Below are 20,349 nucleotides of genomic sequence, written 5' to 3' on the forward strand. Positions count from 1 at the left end.
CGAGTTTATTCCTGATCGATCCCGTGTTTATTCCTGATCGATCCCGTGTTTATTCCTGATCGATCCCGAGTTTATTAATGATTAATCCCCTGATTATTCCTCAGTTTCCTACCGACAGGCTCTAGGGCTGCACCTGCCTTCCCCATCTATATAAACACAGCATCCTCCTCACTTCCGGAGCGCTGCCATGGAAACCACATCAGCTGTGGGCGGGGTTACCTGCCGTGGGTCACGTGATGGCCGTTCCTTTCATCAGCGCTGACAAACGATCACTATTATTTCTCACGGTTTTTAATTTAATCATCCCATAGGGGCTTCTGGCACATGTTTCATTATTTATATCTCAGGAATCGATCGCTGAAATTATTAGAAAATAATTTAATACACAAATGTCTCCTTTGAGGCATGTACGTCATCTGATATCAGAACAGTCAGTCACACAACAAACACAGGCCTAGAGCTTTACTATGGATTTTATATTAAGACATTCCTGCAGGAGATTGAAGGAGAAATATGGCTTAAACGTGTAATTAAACGCTTAAACAGTGAAGAAGTTCAGCCTCCGGCCTGCGCGCGGCGCTCTCTCGCGGTGATCCCGCGCTCAGCGCATATCTCGCGAGATCTCAGCGCGTCTCTTCCTCTTCGCGATCTCTCCGCCATGGTAGGTGCTCATGAAGCGCTCTTCTCTGTCACTATCAGCCGAATCCGGCTCAATCTGCTCGTTAATGGCGTCGGATAAGCGCTATAAATGCGTCTGTGCCTTCATCATGCGCTGAAGTGCCGTTATCAGGCGCTATTGGCCGGATGTGTGGGATATAGAGACACTTTAGCGGCGGTGTTGAGGTGTAGCGGCGCTCACTCGCGCTGCTGGAGTGTGTGTGTGTGTCTATATCACACACATCTGTTGCAGTGGAGTAATTAATGTGGAATCTGATAATAATGTGTGTGTGTTATTAATGTGTGATCTCTACACAGCCGACCAAGAAGTCCAAGACTAGAAAGCTGCGCGGGCACGTCAGCCACGGGCACGGGCGCATCGGTCAGTTTGCGCGCGACCCTCGTGAGATTCAGTGATGTTTATCGCCGGTTCTGGCTCTAACGAGTGTGTGTGTGTGTGTGTAGGTAAGCACCGAAAGCATCCCGGAGGTCGCGGTAACGCCGGTGGAATGCATCATCACCGGATCAACTTCGACAAATAGTGAGTGAACCCGCCTCAGATCAGTCACGTGTGCCTTCACCTGAGGAGACGTGTGTGTGTGTGTGTGATTTATGAGGACTCATGTGCTTGGGTATTACAGCATAAACCTGGGGAGATCTCAAATGTTCTCATATTTCAAATGGCTTTAAAAACTCTAGACAATGTATTTTTGAAACTGTTAAAAGGCAGAATGTTTCCTCTGTGTAGGTTAGGTGCTGTGTGTGTGTGTGTGTGTGTGTGAGATGGGTAAGTTTAGGAACAGGGCAGTGTGTGTGTGTTGAGGAGCTAGTTTAGCAGACGCTTTAAGTGTTTCTGTGATTCAGTGTGAGTTTAACATGTGTTGGTCAGGTGTGTGAGGGCTGATGTTAATCTCTGTGTGTGTGCAGTCACCCGGGGTACTTTGGTAAGGTGGGCATGAGGCACTACCATCTGAAGAAGAACACCGTGTTCTGCCCCACCATTAACCTGGATAAGCTGTGGACTCTGGTCAGCGAGCAGACACGGGTCAACTACGGCAAGAAGCCCGACGGCCCCGCGCCCATCATCGACGTTGTGCGCGCCGTGAGTACACACACACTCTCTCTCACACACACACACACACACCTGACGAACCGGTCATTAAAGGGTTAGTTCCCCCATAATGAAATGTCTGTCATTAACTCGTCTCCCTAATGTCGCTCCACACCCGTAAGACCTCCGTTCATCTTCACACACAGTTTAAGATATTTTAGATTTAGTCTGAGAGCGTATGCAAGTGTATGCACACTATACTGTCACACTATACTCGGGGTCCCCGTGGAGTCGGGATGAAAATATAAGGCCTTAAAGTCCTAAATTCGCTGAAGCACTGCGCTCTAGGTCTTTGATGATGTTAAACAGGTCTTCATTTTCCTACGTCCATGTAACGCTCCCTCATCGAAACACTCTCGCCTCCGCAGCGCACGCACGCACGCACGCGCGTGTGTGTGTGTGTGTGTGTGATCCGTGGTGCTGTAGTTCTTTCTTTCGCTAGTCCAACTATTGTTCGCTCTATTACAACTACTAATGAGACCAGCATGCATCTTAAACCGCAGCCAATCAGCTTTGGTGTTATTGGCACGAGCCTCTTTCTGATCGCACCCCACAGACGCAGAAAACAGACGTTATTCTTCAGCTGACGGTTCTTCCAGCTCCGCGATCGTGAACGCCAAGGCGAATCTTTCTCACCATCTCGCATAATGACCAAATAAAAGTATAATATACCCGATTGCACTAAACGAGTTAATAAGTGATGTGAACTCCGATGTCAGACGGCGTGTGTGTGTGTGTGTGTGCTGCCTGTCAGGGCTCGAGCGAGTGTACTGGATGTGTTATTTCTAGGCTCATTAGCCTAACGTTCCTCTTGAATGATCAAACACACACATTATGCACATGTCTGTGTCCTGACTTCAGTTCAGCAGTGTGGGACGTGTCAGTAAGCACAGGATCTGCGCATTAGTAAACTCTCAAACTGAAAGCAATCTAATATAGCAGTACCGTAATATAGCGTTAGCTTAATAACAGCACAATCGGGGAGACAGCCCTTACACTTAAAGGAGCACTCCAGCTGATTTAGTAATGGGGATTATTCTACTATGGTACCTTTAGATATGAGGGGAAATGCGTTTGAAGCTAAGCTAGCGGCGACCCTGCCGAACTCAAACACTGCGGCTCTGAGCCGTTTGCCCATATCTAATGTCTAAAGGAGCTGAATAAGCCTATTTCTGAACCGCCGGGGTGCTCCTCTGGGTAGATGCGCATCTGTGTGCTGGGTTTATTTGTCCTATTGTCATTTGTTTATAAGTATATATGTAGGGCCCTATAAAATCCGTTTTAATTTTTGCAGATTTCTTTTTTCTGTTAAAATATTTGGTAATTCAGTTTTTTTACCCTTTACTGTAATTTTGGTGAAAAAAGGGTGTGCTTTTAATGTTAATATAATACAACATAAAACAAAAAATAGGAATGACCTTAAATTTATTGAGGTAACAAACATCACATTTACTTTTTAGGACAAATATGATATTTGGCATAACACTGCACTTCAAATACTTCAAATATTAATGGTTATTAGCTTTAAAATTTCCGGTAAAATACATTATAATAGTTTATATAAGTTAACATGAAAGTGCTCCATTAGCTTTTTCTTTCAAGTAAAAAAATAAAGAACTAAAAAATAAATAAATAATCAGAATCATCTTTTACACACAGTACTATTAAGTAAAACATTTAAAGCTGAAAATTAACATTAAAAAATAACATTTCACCATGAAATCATGTAGTGAATTGTTCTGTGTGTTTAACAATCACCATAATGATATCCAGAGCTGTGAAAAATAAAAGTACACGAAAACACAACACTGCCTGAAGTCCCCCAACTTCAAAGGCCCCTTTAAATGATTAAAACCAGATGCTTATCTTAACTTTAAGGTTACTTATCATGTAAACTACCCATATACAGCATGTTAAATGCATGTTTGGAACAGACTAACAGAGGGGGAAACGGTCGCATTTGCAGCAGATATGCATTGCTGCCTAATGTGCACATTATAAATCAAAGCACGAGATGACAGGGGTCGAGCAGAACACCGGAAAATCTGACAGAATGGACAATATTTGTCTGTCTGTGCAATACACGTGCGCGGCTCCCGCTCTCCATACGCAAAGCTTCTGCGCCGCCTGCGCGTGCAGTGTGAAACCGCCGTTAGCGTCGGGTTTCTTAACTTCTTCGCTGCCGAAAGCAGAGCCGTGGAGACCAACCTCGCCGTACTTACATTGTTTTGACGGGCGAGCTGAAATGACGGGAGGGGTTGTGTCGCGGAGATTTGCTTCCCCCGGTCTGCACTTTCCTCAGACATACGTTCTCCACCCACACGACACAGAACTTCATTACAAATATGTAAAATTCTGGGGAAATCTGCGTTAACACCAGATTCCGCGTTAATATGCAGATTCCGCGTTAATATGCAGATTCCGCGTTAATATGCAGATTCCGCGTTAATATGCAGATTCCGCGTTAATGTGCAGATTCCGCGTTAATATGCAGATTCCGCGTTTATGTGCAGATTCCGCGTTAATATGCAGATTCCGCGTTAATATGCAGATTCCGCGTTAATATGCAGATTCCGCGTTAATATGCAGATTCCGCGTTAATATGCAGATTCCGCGTTAATATGCAGATTCCGCGTTAATATGCAGATTCCGCGTTAATATGCAGATTCCGCGTTAATATGCAGATTCCGCGTTAATATGCAGATTCCGCGTTAATATGCAGATTCCGCGTTAATGTGCAGATTCCGCGTTAATGTGCAGATTCCGCGTTTATGTGCAGATTCCGCGTTAATATGCAGATTCCGCGTTTATATGCAGATTCCGCGTTTATATGCAGATTCCGCGTTTATATGCAGATTCCGCGTTTATATGCAGATTCCGCGATTACGTGATCGCGGAAATTATAGGGCCCTAAATATGTTATTACTGACCGATTACTTGAAGACTTTGTGCTTATGTTAAAGTAATGATTGCTGAGGTTTACTTTTAGATGTTGGTCATATCCCCACCCCAAGCGGTCGTGTTAATAAAGACCGATAGCGCACCGCTGGACCGGCCTTTACTGGTTTTGTAATAGCAAACAAGATTCATGCACTGTCAGTTTTATTGCCATCTCTGACTATTGTGCATCTAACATAATAATATGGTTAATGTTGCATCCTAATTATATAATAAAATAAAAATGTTTGCAAAGCTATGGAAGTGACCACCACAAAATAAAACTAATTTTGGTCAATTTTTATATATATGCTAATCCTGGTGGGATTGAGCTGTGAATAATAAGTTTACTAATACTTTGTTCAATTTAAATAAACTAAATAAGTTTAAGTAGCCTAATTGAGTGATTCTGCATTTCCCATGTTTTTTTTATTGCGTGATATAGGTTTTAAATTTTATTCATAATGGTCTTAAAGTCTTAAATTTGACCTGTGAGACCTGCAGATACCCTGACTGCTGTCCATGTCCAGAAAGGGAATAAACTCATCACAGTAGTCCACATGAGACGTGCTGTAACCTGCTCTTTAATGCTAAAATATGCATTTACAATTATTCATATATGATGGTTGAACAACATTTAGTTCAACATTTTAAGTGCCATTGTTTTATTGGCTGAAATATGGGTTCAGATTGTGTGCCATCTGTGTATCTTCCTGAGGAAAGAAACCCTTTATGTTTTATATTATTGAATGGAGGATGGTGGTATTTAATATCCCTTTAGTGTATAATAAAGGTTCAGTAATATGAGCATGGGGTCCCATTACGCCTACTGGACTGAACCATACGGCCATTAACATTGAGGTTACAAATGAACACTGTATTAAGAACGAGAATATAGAAGTATATTGATATATTTAATACTTTAGTATTAAACTAAAGAGTTACTCGCACTGTACGGGAAACGTATCGATGGCCCTCAGACGGCGGTGTTCAATTGTGCATCTAAAATAAATCTAATAAAATAAATACATTTCAGAAAACATGAGGCCATTGGTAATGTTTACTAATGAACCCACACTAATGATAACGGCCACACTGAGAGCCCTATCTGGAGGTTAATGGGCCTGAACATGAAGGAACCAGAAGTGAAGTGTGTTAACCCTCTGGGCGCCACGGTCGAGTTTACGCGACAAGATGCGTCACTGAATAAAACGGCCGATTTTGTCAAATAGGGTGTCAAATTTCATTATAATATAGCAGACAGAAGGTGAGGGGCATTATTGGGGAAAGAAGTGCTGCGTTTATCATTTAATCATGAGGCTTTTCATGAGAACTATAATCCAAGATAACCCCCACGTTATGATGTCATATGCAAATTAGATGGGAAATGCAATCTCTACATAAACTTAGGGTCCTCCTTAATATTTCTCTAATTTACAGGACGTTTCTATCTTTTATCACTTTTAAGATATAGCCTTTTGAAATTAAGATGTTAAAACCTCTGGCACCTGAAGGGTTAGGAACGGGGATCTAAGAGGATATTAGGGTGTCTGCTAAGTGAGTTACAGCCGTGCACACTCCAGAAGTGCTTTCCCCTTTACTGAAGCGTCCCCGTTGGGTTATAATGCCGCAGAGATGGCTGAAGTCAGCAGATTTCACTCAGACCTGCCCATCTCTGCGTGAGAATACAATAATGCTGCTGCCGTCTCTCTAAAGTCATGTTTACACCCCTGTGACTGTCCTCTGACCCCACTACAGCACACTGAATTACTCAGTGAATATACACCGTCACATTAAATACTGTCTTTCTCTTAATTTATGACTCTTTCTTCAGAAACTAAATTAACAAAATCTGGGACATTTCCTGAAATGTGGCTGATTTTGACACAGATTGACCCAAATGTGTTGGTCTGAGAGCCTTTATACACACACACACACACACTGAAATAACTACACTGTGTGGGACAGTACACATATTTTGAGTGTCCCTTGTTTTCTTATCCAGGAGTTGGCCACCCAGCGTGTAAACCGCTTCAGTATAGCTGCTGTTCCCTCAGGAGGACACGAGTCCGCTAATAATAATAATAATAGAGTACCGGCACTTCTTGTGGGCCGCTTAAAGCTCTGATTGGCGGTGCCAGAAATTAGTTTTGGCACATATAGAACATTGCAAATCACCCAAAACAAAAAATAAAATAAAATAGTCCTAGTTGTTGTTTTTGATCAAGCCTGCAGTCTCCCTCTCATTTACTGAAGCTTTCGAGCCTCGATCGCCCCCCGGTGGCCGGGCCCAGTATAGCCGCCCCTCTGTGTTTTCTAATGGACGCGAGGCAATAATAACTAACTAAATAATAAAACTAAATAACTTAACTAAATAATAAAATTACACTTCAAAAAATGTTCCCCAAAGTTAGTTTATGTCACTGAAGGCAGTTATCATCACAATGATTTCATTTCAGGTGTTCGTTTTAAAAATAAGTTTAGTTTGAGTTAGTTATCTGATGCTATAAAAACGGGGTGTGTGACGTCATGATTGACAGCTGAGACTGACGGCTTCTGAGTGAAGTTGTCACTGAGGCACTAACGGACTTTTTTGGGAATTTTTGGGAGCAGATTGGAGCTTTAGCTTTAATTTCTACATTTCCATAACTGTTTATTTCACACCAACATAATTAATTGTTCTGCATCTGCGAGAGTGTGGGCGGCCTTTTGATATCGCGACTGTACTTCCTGCTCTACTTCCTGCGCTCTACTGCGCAGACTCGGTCCCAAGATGTCCGCGCCGTGCAAGGCTGCCTGAAAGCTTCAAATCTGCCAAGCGGAAACGGATGATGTCGAGTCGTCCATATTTTTTTACGGTCTATGTTTTTGATCAATAAAAATTAACTCCAAAAAGCTTAATGTTTAAAAATTTTTAATGGAACCGGAAAATGTCTCCCGATTGCCAGCCCTAACCGAAAGTAATGAAATAAGAACAGATAATAGGATTAGGAGAAGCAGCCCAAATACAGCAGACGAGTGGCCGTTCTTCAGGTGCTCATGGGTCTAAACTAGAGCTCCAGGTGCAGAAATGCTAATCAACGTTTGCCGGATGTTTCGGGTCAGTTTGTGTAGCGCTGCCATCTAGAGGTGAACTTCAGGACAGCAGCATATACCGACATGTGCCAAATCATGATATCGCACCGTTTGAAATAACACACATACCGTATTCTCCCCGTGCCGGTACACCGCACATCCCTATACTCCACACACACACACACACACACACACTCATCATGTGACCTGTGTTGTTTCAGGGCTACTCCACACACACACACACACACACACACACACACACTCATCATGTGTCCTCTGTGTTGTTTCAGGGCTACTCCACACACACTCATCATGTGTCCTCTGTGTTGTTTCAGGGCTACTCCACACACACACACACTCATCATGTGTCCTCTGTGTTTCAGGGCTACTTTAAGGTGCTGGGTAAGGGCAAGTTGCCGAAGCAGCCGGTGATCGTGAAGGCCAAGTTCTTCAGCCGGCGGGCCGAGGAGAAGATCAAGGGTGTGGGGGGGGCCTGTGTGCTGACCGCATAATAAACATCAGCATAAACTGACCCCCGTGTGTGTGTCATCTGTGTGTGTGTGTGTGTGTGTGTGTGTGTGTGTGTGTGTGTGTGTGTCCAGCTGTCTGAAGGGCTCGAGGCCGCCGGCTCTCACCGGTGGGGTTTCTCACGGGCCGCCTCAGGTCACGGCTGCAAACACACACTTATTCCTCAGAGTTCATCACAGCGGAATAAGTGCTCAAAGTCCATCACATTTCAACCAGCGGCACATTTACTTCCCAAACACAGGCTGTGTGTGAGAGTGTGTGGTAAAGCCAAGCTCTGGAAGGTTAACTCTTCTCCGAGGTGAGCGGGAGAATTCTTCCTGTGAGCGGATCTTGGGCCTACACTGGGATTCGGGCCGCTGTGTTGGGAACTGAGTGTGCTCTGCTGAACGGGAAGCTGCTGCTGGTCATAATTACAATATCAAACAAGCTTTTATATATCAAAAAATGATTTATTTAGCTAATTCCATTCAAAAGGGTTAACTTGTATAGTATATTCATCCATTATATTTCAAATGTTTATTATAATTTTGATGATTATAACTGATAACTACGGAAAATCCCAACTTCAGGATCAGAAAATTAGAATATTGTGAGAAGGTTCAATGCTAAGACATGCTGGGTTGTTTTAACACAATGTTGGGTCAAATATGGACAAACCCAGCGATTAGGTTGTTTTAAGCAAATATTTAACCCGCCTGTACTCTATTACATAATCATAGGCCAACAAGGTCAAAGCCCACCGTTGCATACGGAGAGCAGCAAGTGTTGGAATGGCAGATTTGGGACCTAGGATTGCAAGAAGAGGTTTATGATCAGTTAGCAGGTGGAACTTGCGGCCATACAGATATTTGTGAAACTTTTCACTCCAAAGACTATGCTCAGGGCCTCTTTCTCAATCTGCGCATAGTTTTTTTCACTTGCTGTCAGAGTCCTTGGTGCAAACGCGATGGGGTGTTCTTCCCCTGAAGGTAGCACATGTGAGATAACAGCACCGACGCCATAGGGAGAGGCATCACAGGCAAGTCTCAGTGGCTTTTTGGGATCATAGTGAGCTAACCACTTACTTGACAACAATTGCTGTTTACAGGCATTGAAAGCATGAGCACACTGTGAAGACCATTGCCAATTTACATTGGCCTGCAACAGTCGGTGTAGTGGGTGCAACAACGTGGAAAGGTTAGCCACAAACTTCCCATAGTAGTTCAAAAGTCCCAGAAAAGATCGTAATTCTGAGATATTTGTTGGAGCAGGGGCCTTTACAATCGCATCCACCTTACTCTCCATCGGATGCACTCCATTTTCATCAATCTTGAATCCCAAGTATTCCACAGAGTTACAGAGGAATTCACATTTCGGTTTTTTTCACTCTTATTCCATATTGTAGCAGTTGTGACAGTACTTTGTCCAGTACTACCAGATGTTCCTCAGAAGATGGTGCAGAGACCAGAATATCATCCATAAAACACACTACATGTTGAAGTCCCTGTAGAATTTGATCCATCGTGTGTTGAAAAATTGCCGGTGCTGTGGAAATTCCATAGGCCAGACGATGGTACTTGAACAGGCCTTTGTGTGTGTTTATGGTAAGGTACTGCTCGGATTCAGCGTCCAGCTGCAGCTGCTGATATGCGAAAGACAGATCAATCTTACTGAAGACTTTTCCCCCAGCCAAGGTGGCAAAAAGATCCTCCACGTTAGGTAGCGGATATTCCTCTGCAAGAATGCATTTGTTTACTGTGACTTTATAATACTGTGACTTAATTAATACAAATAAAATATATGAATTAGGTCTTATTTAATTCTATAAACTATAATACTGATCTGCCAACATTGTCGCTATATGATAAATTAAAATAAGCTGATAACATCACTGTTTTCTCCAGTACGACTGTACAGCCAAATCTAATTTTGTCGCAATATTATCCTGTTTGACACTGTGAAGCTGCTTTGACACAATCGTGATTGTAAAAGCGCTATATAAATAAAGTTGATTGATTGATTGATTGAATCGCCACACAGCTTAACGGTCTTGTCTTTCTTTGGCACAACCACAATGGGAGCTGCCCAATCGCTTCTTCCAACTTGAGAGATAATTCCGTTTCTCTCCAGGCCCTCAAGTTCCTTTTCTACTGCTTCTTTAAGAGAATACGGAACAGGCCTTGGTTTGTGAAAGATAGGTTGAGATCCTTCTTGCACTCTCACCTTTGCTTTAAAGTCACAAATTTTGCCATATCCATCCTGAAATAGCTCTTTGTGTTTTTCAAGTACATCCGAGAGGGAAAGAACACTCACCGGTGTCTCATGTCTCAAGCTGAAGATCTCCTTCCAGTTTAAGGATATTTTCTAGAGCCAGTTACGTCCCAGCAATGGTGGCTTGTCTCCTTTGACCACAATCAATGAAAGTGAACACTGTTGTCCCTCATATGTGACCGGAACCTTGATCTCACCCAACACAGGAATTTTGTCTCCAGTGTATGATGCCAGATGAATGGAGGTCGGGCCCAACATACAATCCTTCAATTTGTCTTTATAGATATTTTCTGGGATCAAAGACAAAGAGGCTCCTGTGTCTAGTTGCATGCTAACTGTTGTGCCATTTAGCTGTAGATCAATTTAAATGCCATCCGCCTTGTCTTGTGCAGAATATACAGTGAAGAGCTCAAACAGTTCATCATCCACTGCACACTGATTTCCAGATGAGTCCACTGACAAACTTTGTCTAGCCGCTGTGTTCTGTCATTTTTACATACACGTTGTAAGTGTCCGATTTTTCCACATGTTGGCATTTTTCATTTCGATAACGACATTCTGTGGGATGGTGGTTGCCTCTTCCACAACGGAAACAGTTGCTTTTATGCTTGTTAAAAGGTTGCTGGACCCCTTTTTTACTCCTGTACTGAGTGTTTTCCTGTCCTCTGTATTTTTCCTTGTCCCCATAGATATTTTGCACCTTATGCACACTTGAGTCCTTTATGGCTACCTGGGCACTCAGCTGCTTGGTATCTTTTTGAGCTAATTCTAATGCAACAGCAACATCGCAGGCTTTCTTAAAGGGGGGGTGAAATGCTGTTTCATGCATACTGATCTTTTTACACTGTTAAAGACTTGGAATCCCATACTAAACATAGACAAAGTTTCAAAAGTTAAGGTGGACGTTTGATGGGAGTATTTCTTTGTCAAAAATACTACTTCCGGTTAGTCATAAGGTTCGGCAAGTTTTTTGCGATCATGCGTCCCCTTTGACGTTAATGGGGGCGGAATTTCCTTGTATGGGCCTTACGGACAATTCTACCGGAAGCGCGTGAGAGAGAGCGAGGGAGAGAGAGAGAGAGAGAGAGAGGGAGAGAGAGAGGGAGAGATCGAAAGTAACAGGCTACGCCCATCAAAGCGCTGGCTTGTAGGATGCTGGACAGGTGATGTGCACATAACAATGTCACCAAAAAAGTGCGTTTTTGGTTGCCAGACCAAGACAGTCCTGCACAGATTCCCCAAAACCCCGCGTTAAGGCAACAGTGGATGGAATTTGCTTTTCCGGATCAGCAACTGAGTTGCGCGAATGTTTATATCTGTTCGCTGCATTTCGGTGCCGACTGTTTCATAAACAAGGCCCAGCTCGACGCCGGATTTTCCGATCGCCTAATGCTGAAGGATGGAGCAGTCCCAACGTTAGAACCGCAGGCGGTGAGTGAGACTGCTTCAAATGTCTGTGTTTTTGCCTATGCTCATCAAGTAGCCCAAACATGATCACGTATAGTTAATTAATCAATGGAGCATGCGATGTGTAGTGCGTGTACATTTGTTTAGCTGGCCACTATATGTGTAACTTTATGTTTGTGTATTGTAAAAGCACTCCAAACAACAATACACAAAGAGGGGGGAAATATGTTGAACTAAATAAGCGCGCTTCTTCATTCAAATGCGCTACTATTCCGTGTCTTTCTATGTAAACACTAACTTAACCTGCGGTGCAAAACCAGTCCGCTTACTGTCTACACAAACCACGCGTAAACACACACACACACACACACACACACACACACACACACACACACACACACACACACACACACACACACACACACACAAACACACGTGCACAACTGCACTTCCCACATGTACACCTTCAAAGACAAAAATATGACGATATAATTCAAGTATAAATATGTAAATAACACAAGCCGCTAAGCATATTATATAGTTAGTGTATAACTTGTACCACATAGAGACGTCCTGCTCTGGTCGTTTTTGCTGCTGCTCCTGTTCAACTGCAGCCTCTGGGTCTGATTCCGGATCATAGATGTATGGCTGTATCTGATTAAAAGCCATATTTTTATTTTGAATAAAGTTTTTTTCCCGCTGTTAGGGATGACGGACTCGACTCAACACACAGCGCGCTGCTGCACACGTCATTATTTAGCTCCGCTCACACGACACGCCCCCACCCGCTCGGCTTTTTTCGGAAAGACTCGGAACAGCGCATCTTTCTTATATAATTATTAAAAAAATAAAGACTTTTCGGAGATATGCAGGATGCAATGCTACTCTATAGGTACTCAAGATTGACATGACACTGACTGAAACTGAGTGTTTCACCCCCCCCCCCCCCCCCCCTTTAAATGTAAGGTCCTTCTCTGACAGTAACCTTCTGTGATAAACTTCTCCTGCAAGCCCACACACAAATTTGTCTCTAAGAGCATCATCCAGAAATGTCCCAAACTCACATGAACTCGCCAGACGTTTTAAAGCAAGAATGTAATCAGATATTGTTTCCCCAGGACTTTGGTTGCGTTGGTAAAATCTGAAACGTTCTGCAATCAGAATTGGCTTGGGCTTAAAATGGTCAGAAAGCGTCCGAGAAATTTCCTGGTATGATAAATCAATCACTTTTGCAGGTTCAACTAGACTTTTCAAGAGGCCATATTCGACTGGTCCCAAAACACTCAGGAAAACATTTGCTTTTTTTCTACTGTCAATTTCACTTGCAGCAATCCATTGCTCAAATCTCTCCAAAAAGGTATCAAAATCCTCTTTAGTACTGTCAAACTCAGGCACTCGTCCTATTGTGGCCATTTTCCTTGGTTTTATCCTTATTACGTTCCTTTTCTTTGTAAATGATTAGTCTTTCTCTTCTCTTCTCTTTTCAATATGTCAAATCTGTGCAGTGAATGTCAACAGACCAACTGTTACCTTTGTTGCTGTTGTAATCATTTCGTCCTTAAGATGTCGCCCTACTCCCACGAGGTCAGCGTGTGACTGACTGTCACTGCCTCCGTGGCCGTGTACTTTCGTTTGGCTGCAAACAGTTTTGTTTTCCTCTTCTATGCCGCTTTTTTTGTTGGATTTGCCGTGCTCATTCGATGCACTAGGGCTTCTGAAACCACCTCGTCGCCATTGTTATGTTCTACTGTTCAGAGGAAAAACACGGACAACCATTTCACTGCAGTCTTTACTGGTGAGTGCTTCGGGTTTCGCTCTCTCAGTTACACTGCCCTGCTGCTCCAACCAGCGTTCAACACATGGGAAACTACCGTAGTGCATAGTATAGCATCGCATGAACAATACATTACAGTGTGCGGCTGATCACCTCCTGATCAATGGTACAAAAACATGAGGTTATTATAGATCCCAGATCAGTAGGTGACAGGAGCTCTGTTGTAATTCATGGTCAGGAGATTAAACAGGTGGCTTCTTATAAATATTTGGGAGTCCACATTGACAGTGAGCTGAAATGGCATGTCCTAAATGTCTGTTCACGAGTCCATCAGCGCTTACACTTTTTAAGAAGGCTGAGATTGTTTGGAGTTAGTAGGAATGTTATATATATTTTTTACAAGGCTACAATTGAGTCTGTCTTGCGTTATGGAATTATTTATGGCGTTATTATTTGGTTTGGGAATTTGACGGTGAAAACAAGAGCTCAAATAAGCAATTTAATAAAGGTTGCAGGTAAAATTATGGGAGCACGGACACTAAATAGTATACAAGAAATGTTTGATACGTCTATGATACAGCAGGTTTATGAGATTATATTGGACCCTCACATGTATTGAGATATAGGGTCCCTCTATGCAAGCATAATCACTATAAACATTCATTTGGCCCGTTGTCGATAAATGCACTTAATGAGCAATTTTAACTATGGCAATCATGTTTTAAATAATAATTTTTATATTATATAATCATGTGTATATTTAATAGGTATCTTTATAAGGAATTATGTTTGGAGAGTAGGGTTTCATGAACTGATGTACGTATAGACTGTATGTCTGTGTGTGTTGATGTGCAGCAGTTCTTGCATCCAAAACTAATTTCTCCTAAGGGATACAATAAATGATAGCTTGTCTTGATTATATATCCAGCATTTATTTAATCATAATAATCCAGAAACAGTGAAGTGGACAGAGATGGAAAGAGATGTTCTTTAAATGACAGAAAGGCAGGTCAGGATCATGAAGTCATGAGTATGAAGAACTGATATCAGCTCTTACCAACCGCAGTCAAAGATACAGATATAAATCAGCTGATCCAGTTCAGCTCATAGGATAAAGGATAGACTAGTTACAATTAGTTTTGGATAGGCCTGGGAAAATAACAATACTCACACCGTAATCTTTGGCCAGCTGATTCTGTAGGTCTGCAATTGATAATGCCTGCACTACACCATTGTTATCAGGTCCAAAGTAACCCTGTCCTGTGAACTTACTCCCCTTTACACAGCAGGTGGCTCTCCAGTAATACTTTGAGACAGTTACTTTTTTGTTATTATTAGGAATTTTTTTGTTGGGATTAGGAACTACACCAGTCACCACATAAGCATCAGTACCCTTATCACAGCCTTTCAGATCAGCAATAACAGCCGCCTCATGGACCCTCCATTTACCCTGATTGAAACTTGAGTCCTGTGGAGCGGCGTTGGTGAGGGTGGAGGTGCCCAGCATGAAGAGAGAATTGTTCGTGTGCTGGACTGGATACAGGTGACCTTTGTTATAGCCAGACCCCTCATAGTCACGATTCAAAGCCTGCTTAACACCAATAGCTGTATTGGTACCTTGAGGTCCCATACATGTGTCAGCATCTTCTTTATCCAGCTAAAGGATAGGAGAGAATTCACGTATTATTGTCATTTCAAATAAATAAACAATAATAATATACAGTTGAATAATTACCTGAGGCTCAATGTACCAAGGATCCTTCCTTTCGGGGCTTGGGCTCCCAATCGCATAAGCAGAGTAGACGGGGATCTTCCAATCTGTGTTGTACAGAGTTCCATAAAGATACTGAACCTTGCCATTATTGTCCTTAAGACACTGACAGATGGGCTTTGTTGAGCTCAGTGTGAGTTGAGGAGGGACCCCATTCAAGAAGTACTTTTTGCATTTACTAAAATCCTTCCCAACCTCACTGAGAGCGAGGCAAGGCAACAGAAGAAACAGGAGAAGCTTCATGATGAGCTCAAACTGTGAGAACAGAAGCTGAATCTGAGAGAGTAGAGAATATAGATGAGCTCCGTCTTTATAGAGATGAACACACAAGAGGAGGGACACAATCCCATGTTCATATTACAGACACATGTTGACTATACAAACACACATTAAATAAACAGCTGAAGAGGTAAATAGGGTTTGTCCTTTACACCACGTGCAGTATTCTCACGCCTGTGTAATGAACATTGAGAACACATTTCACATCTCATGATCTCCTCATCTCAGTATGAGACGCTCTCTACAGATCAAATCTACAGATTTAACCCTCTGTGGACCACAATCCTTTGACCCCTAGTCCCTTATACTCTACATGACTGTAAACGGCCACATGGTCAATGGAAAGGTTTCTTTTTAAAGACTTTTTTGTTTCTAATGTGTTAAAAGTGTTTAAGATGGACTGTAAACTGATTTTAGGAACTCTCAATACCCTTCTGAGCTGTAATCCCCTAACTCTTGCTGGGCCAATCACATCGTGTATAGAGTCGGTGGGCGGGGCCATAATGACGACGGTCGAGTTGCGTTTGCGTGCTTCTAGTAAACTCAGAAACTGGCGAACGGCGGTCTTTCGAATCAGCTTTGACCGCGACTCTGGAAGACTTGAGTTCAGCTTTTCTCTGAGAAAAGAATAAAGAGCGGCACTGAAGTCATTCTGAAGAAGGGAAGATGTGTTCGGAGTTTAGCCGACCGGATACGGCGAATGTTTAATCTGTCAGCTCCGCTTCACCTTCGTTGCTCTGGTTGGTTGTAGCGCTATCCTATCGCGTGCAGAGGGAGTTTGACAGACAGCAGTTTATCCGCCCCTCAGATTGAGCCGTCAATGGGGAGTTTCAGACCAAACATCTGGATATGGGTCTGGCTTGTCAGATTAAATAAGATGCTAGGGCTGCACGATATTGGAAAAAAATTATATTGCGATATTTTTCCCCCCAACGATATATATTGCGATATTGAGAGCCATCAATCCGAGAAGGGTATTCCTGCACAACCGGAGGCTGCAGTTTCAGGACCCCAGTTCTAAGACCCCAGTTCTAGGACCCTAGTTTTTTGTGACAGCACCACCTTCCGAATTGATTCACCAAAACACTAATTTAAGACGGACGATGGACACTGATCAGACTGTAAGTACCGATATTCAATCTAGTTTTATTTTATAACGTTTAAACGAAAAACAAAATGTACTAAAGTGAGCTGCTAACTATGAATTAAGAATAAATTCACACGAATTAAGAATTTGTGTGCTAGTTTTATTAGTTACTATGATGTTCTTTATCGTGGCGTGGCCATGATTTATTAAATCCTTTTTGATTTTTAATGACTATAATACATCTAGCCAGCACATTATTAAACTTAAAAAGATGACAAATGTTGGTGTAAGGGTGTGTGATTTACCTGTAGCTTACTGTATTAGTGGGCAAACTTGCTGAATACTCATTGTTTTACCATAGTTAAGAATAAAATATTCTTACATTACTGCTCTGACTGCCTGGTTGCACTACAATATCAGCCTGTCTAAATGATGCATAATGTTTGACAAGTTCAGCCATTTATACTTTGGCTACGTTCTTATAGTCTGTACTTTTGCTGCAAAGGATTAAAAAGATTAAAATGAATCTTTTAATTAAAAAAAATAAAAATAATTCTGTATGAATCTTGCACAATTTTTTTTTATTATTATCCTTGGAGCTGGACTGAAAAGACTGGGCATAATATTGCAGTGATTAATAAATGCATATTTAGCTACTTCAAACAAATATTATTATATTCCATTCTGCATATCATGTAGATTTCATAATGTAACCGAGATGGCAATGGCTTTTGACATGTAGCCTATGTTACCTTTTTTTTTTTTTTGCTTTTAGGGATTGCCACGCCATCACTGTGGAAATGACTGCAGGATTGTCATGTTAATTTTAGAGTCTCAGTGTTTTTGTTGTTGTTGTTTTTAAAAAAAAAAAAAAAAAAAATATATATATATATATATATATATATATATATATATATATATATATATATATATATATATATATATATATATATATATATATATATAAGTATATGCTTATATAGTATCTGTCAATTTCACACATCTTTCAGATGGACATGGCTTTCATTAGAAAGTGGTGGTGTCTTCTTTTGATGGAGCGCTTCCAAATAGAAGGGTATTATAACAATATATATTTGTATTTTCAACACTTGCTGGTTTTTATAAATTGTGCAGTATTTTATTGAATGTATGTTATCATACAGTTCATTTTGTGTCATGGCTCATTTATCAAAACTACTATGTTCACCAGATTAGTATAATGACTTTCAGTCATCATCCATTTAGCTAAGTAAGAAATGTTTACAATAGTTGCCTCACACTGGATGCAGCTTCAACTGTATAGTACCATGGTCTCAATTGGTGGGTATTGCTCTTATATACTTACAAATTTGGAGTTCGGAATTAGACATGAGTAACATTAATATTCTGTTTGGCTTTCTCTCTCTACAACTCCAACAGTGCACAAGTGTTAAATCATATATATATATATATATACAGCCATTCCGTCTGTGAGGCAACTGATGAAAAAAGGGGTCTTTTTGGTGCTGTTGTTATTGCAAAAATGACATAAATATATATTCTTCAAACATTCTTGAGTCTTGTCTTGCCTCTATACAATCTTTAAAATATCTGACTGTAATTTAGTGACTGCATATACTGATTCCATCTTAATTTTACCTGATAATGAACTAATTAGTTAAACTTAAGGAGGTTAATCAATATACAGTATAATTCAAGAAACTAAGATTTTTAAGGTACTCAACTTTTTTTAAAGATTGATATACATTTTAAAATTATATTTTGTGTAAATTAATGTGTTTAAATTTAAAATTGTGACTCAAAGCAGGTATTACACACTTTGTAATTAGCCTCTAATGCATTTTGAATTAAAAAAAAATCACATAAAATATACTCCTGAGATTAAATATCTTTATACTATGTAGGCTACTAACTAAACCACATGGGTCATAGAACTGAGGTCCTGAAACTGCAGCACACCGCTATATCATCCAGTTCTGTAGGTGGCGCTGTCACAAAAAACGAGGGTCCTAGAATTGCGGTCCTGAAACTGGGGTCCTGAAACTGCAGCCTCCGGTTGTGCAGGAATATACTACTGATCAATCCAGGCTAAAGTCAATAATTACTATTCCGTGATATTAAGAAATGTTGGAAAGTATGTGCAAACATGAAACTAAACCTCCAGTAGGTGGCAGCAGGTGTCCGTCTTAATGAGTGAGTCACTGAGTCGTTCATTCAAACGATTCATTCAAACGCTGAATCGTTCACACTTGTTGCTGTGAGTGAGACCTGTTACGGGTCAGCTGTGAACGATTCACTGCTGCAATAGAACACAAACACTAAACATTGCATCTAAACTGTAAGTGACTCAGTGAATGTTAATTAGTTGTTTATGGAGCTGTCATTTGAAATCAGTGTCATTTTCAGTCGTGATGGTCTTCAGGAAAACGCTCTAGTGTTGTAATTCCTCCTCGAGAGGCTGCACGAGCGTCAACAGCGCGACCTTATCATCAGTTCATTATATTATCCACAATCGATCGCCACTTACACTAAATTAATGCACAACATTCTTGCATTTTAGTGATTCGCTAGTTATTTTTTGTTTTAATCCGGCTCTTGTCCATCAGTCAAGTAAGTTAAAATTCTCTTTCACTGTCCCTTCAAAACACCCACCTCTCCCGGACAAGCGTTCATGTCGAGCCCTGCTTTGTATTCGTCGTAAAGAGCTTTGTGGTGCCGTTTTAATTGGTCAGACAAATTGGTGGTGTTTTCTTGTTTTGTGGCCACAAGACACTCCATGCAGTACCACTTTTGTTCAACATCCTCCTTTATGTAGCCAAAATAGTCCCAAAAAGAGGATTTCTAGTACGAACCTTTTTTCCCCTCTTCGGATTCTCTTCGTCGCGCATTTTAGCAGTGAATGTTTGGCCGTGAGCGGTGAGCAGCGGTCAGCGAACCAATCACTGTGCAGGCATGAGGAACGGGCATGTACCTCCAGCACCAATCTCGTGTTTACTGTGTGCTTCCGTTCTCTTAATACACCATGGGCTACGACCCTTCACATCGCATGTTCCGGCGGTGTGACTATCGCTCACGCGCACAATGGGATGTCGATGTTAAAACAGAATATCGTTCAGCCCTATAAGATGCTCTTTACAGATCAAATCCACAGGTTTAACCTTCATGAACCACAATCTGAAATCACAAACAGAAAAAAAAGAAAGAACAACTCATGTGTTTGTCATCTGTATGTGTGTGTGTGTGTGTGTGAGGGAGAGATCTGAGAAGATCAAGGGGGTGTGTTCCAGCTGAGCTGTCTGAAGGGGTCAAGGTCGCCTCTCACCTGTGGCCAGGGCCGTCGCTAGTGGGGTGAAAGGTGATGACGATTATAGCGGCCCCCACTGCCCAAGGGGTCCCACAAAATCCAGAAGTTATACTATATAGGCCCCTGTTCTGTGAATAATTCTAATATTTGTATTATGTGTATGCCTGAG

At 41.6% G+C, this 20,349-nt stretch overlaps 2 protein-coding genes across 3 annotated transcripts in view; one reads left to right on the forward strand and one right to left on the reverse strand.

The window, feature by feature from the left end:
• Window positions 1-180, reverse strand: part of ric3b (RIC3 acetylcholine receptor chaperone b) — a 16,773-nt gene extending 16,593 nt beyond the window's left edge. For both annotated transcript variants that reach the window (XM_067436535.1, XM_067436534.1), the window contains exon 1: window positions 1-180. This exon is cut by the window's left edge and continues 152 nt beyond it. The gene's annotated coding sequence lies outside the window, so the exon portion shown is untranslated.
• A 283-nt stretch (window positions 181-463) lies between these two features.
• Window positions 464-8,312, forward strand: rpl27a (ribosomal protein L27a). The gene is made up of 5 exons (XM_067436851.1): window positions 464-661; window positions 976-1,039; window positions 1,123-1,198; window positions 1,585-1,759; window positions 8,164-8,312. Exons 1-5 carry the CDS (start codon window positions 659-661, stop codon window positions 8,290-8,292), a joined length of 447 nt encoding a protein of 148 aa, XP_067292952.1. The 5' UTR covers window positions 464-658; the 3' UTR covers window positions 8,293-8,312.
• Window positions 8,313-20,349: the final 12,037 nt, after the last annotated feature.

The sequence above is a fragment of the Pseudorasbora parva genome, chromosome 25 (genome assembly GCF_024679245.1).
Source record: "Pseudorasbora parva isolate DD20220531a chromosome 25, ASM2467924v1, whole genome shotgun sequence".
In the NCBI taxonomy this organism is placed as follows: domain Eukaryota; kingdom Metazoa; phylum Chordata; class Actinopteri; order Cypriniformes; family Gobionidae; genus Pseudorasbora; species Pseudorasbora parva.

Excerpts from the sequence above, each read along its gene's own strand:
- rpl27a (XM_067436851.1), top strand. Across the intron at positions 1,040-1,122 it reads CCACGGGCACGGGCGCATCG|GTAAGCACCGAAAGCATCCC; the intron begins GTCAGTTTGCGC and ends GTGTGTGTGTAG. Across the intron at positions 1,760-8,163 it reads TCATCGACGTTGTGCGCGCC|GGCTACTTTAAGGTGCTGGG; the intron begins GTGAGTACACAC and ends TCTGTGTTTCAG.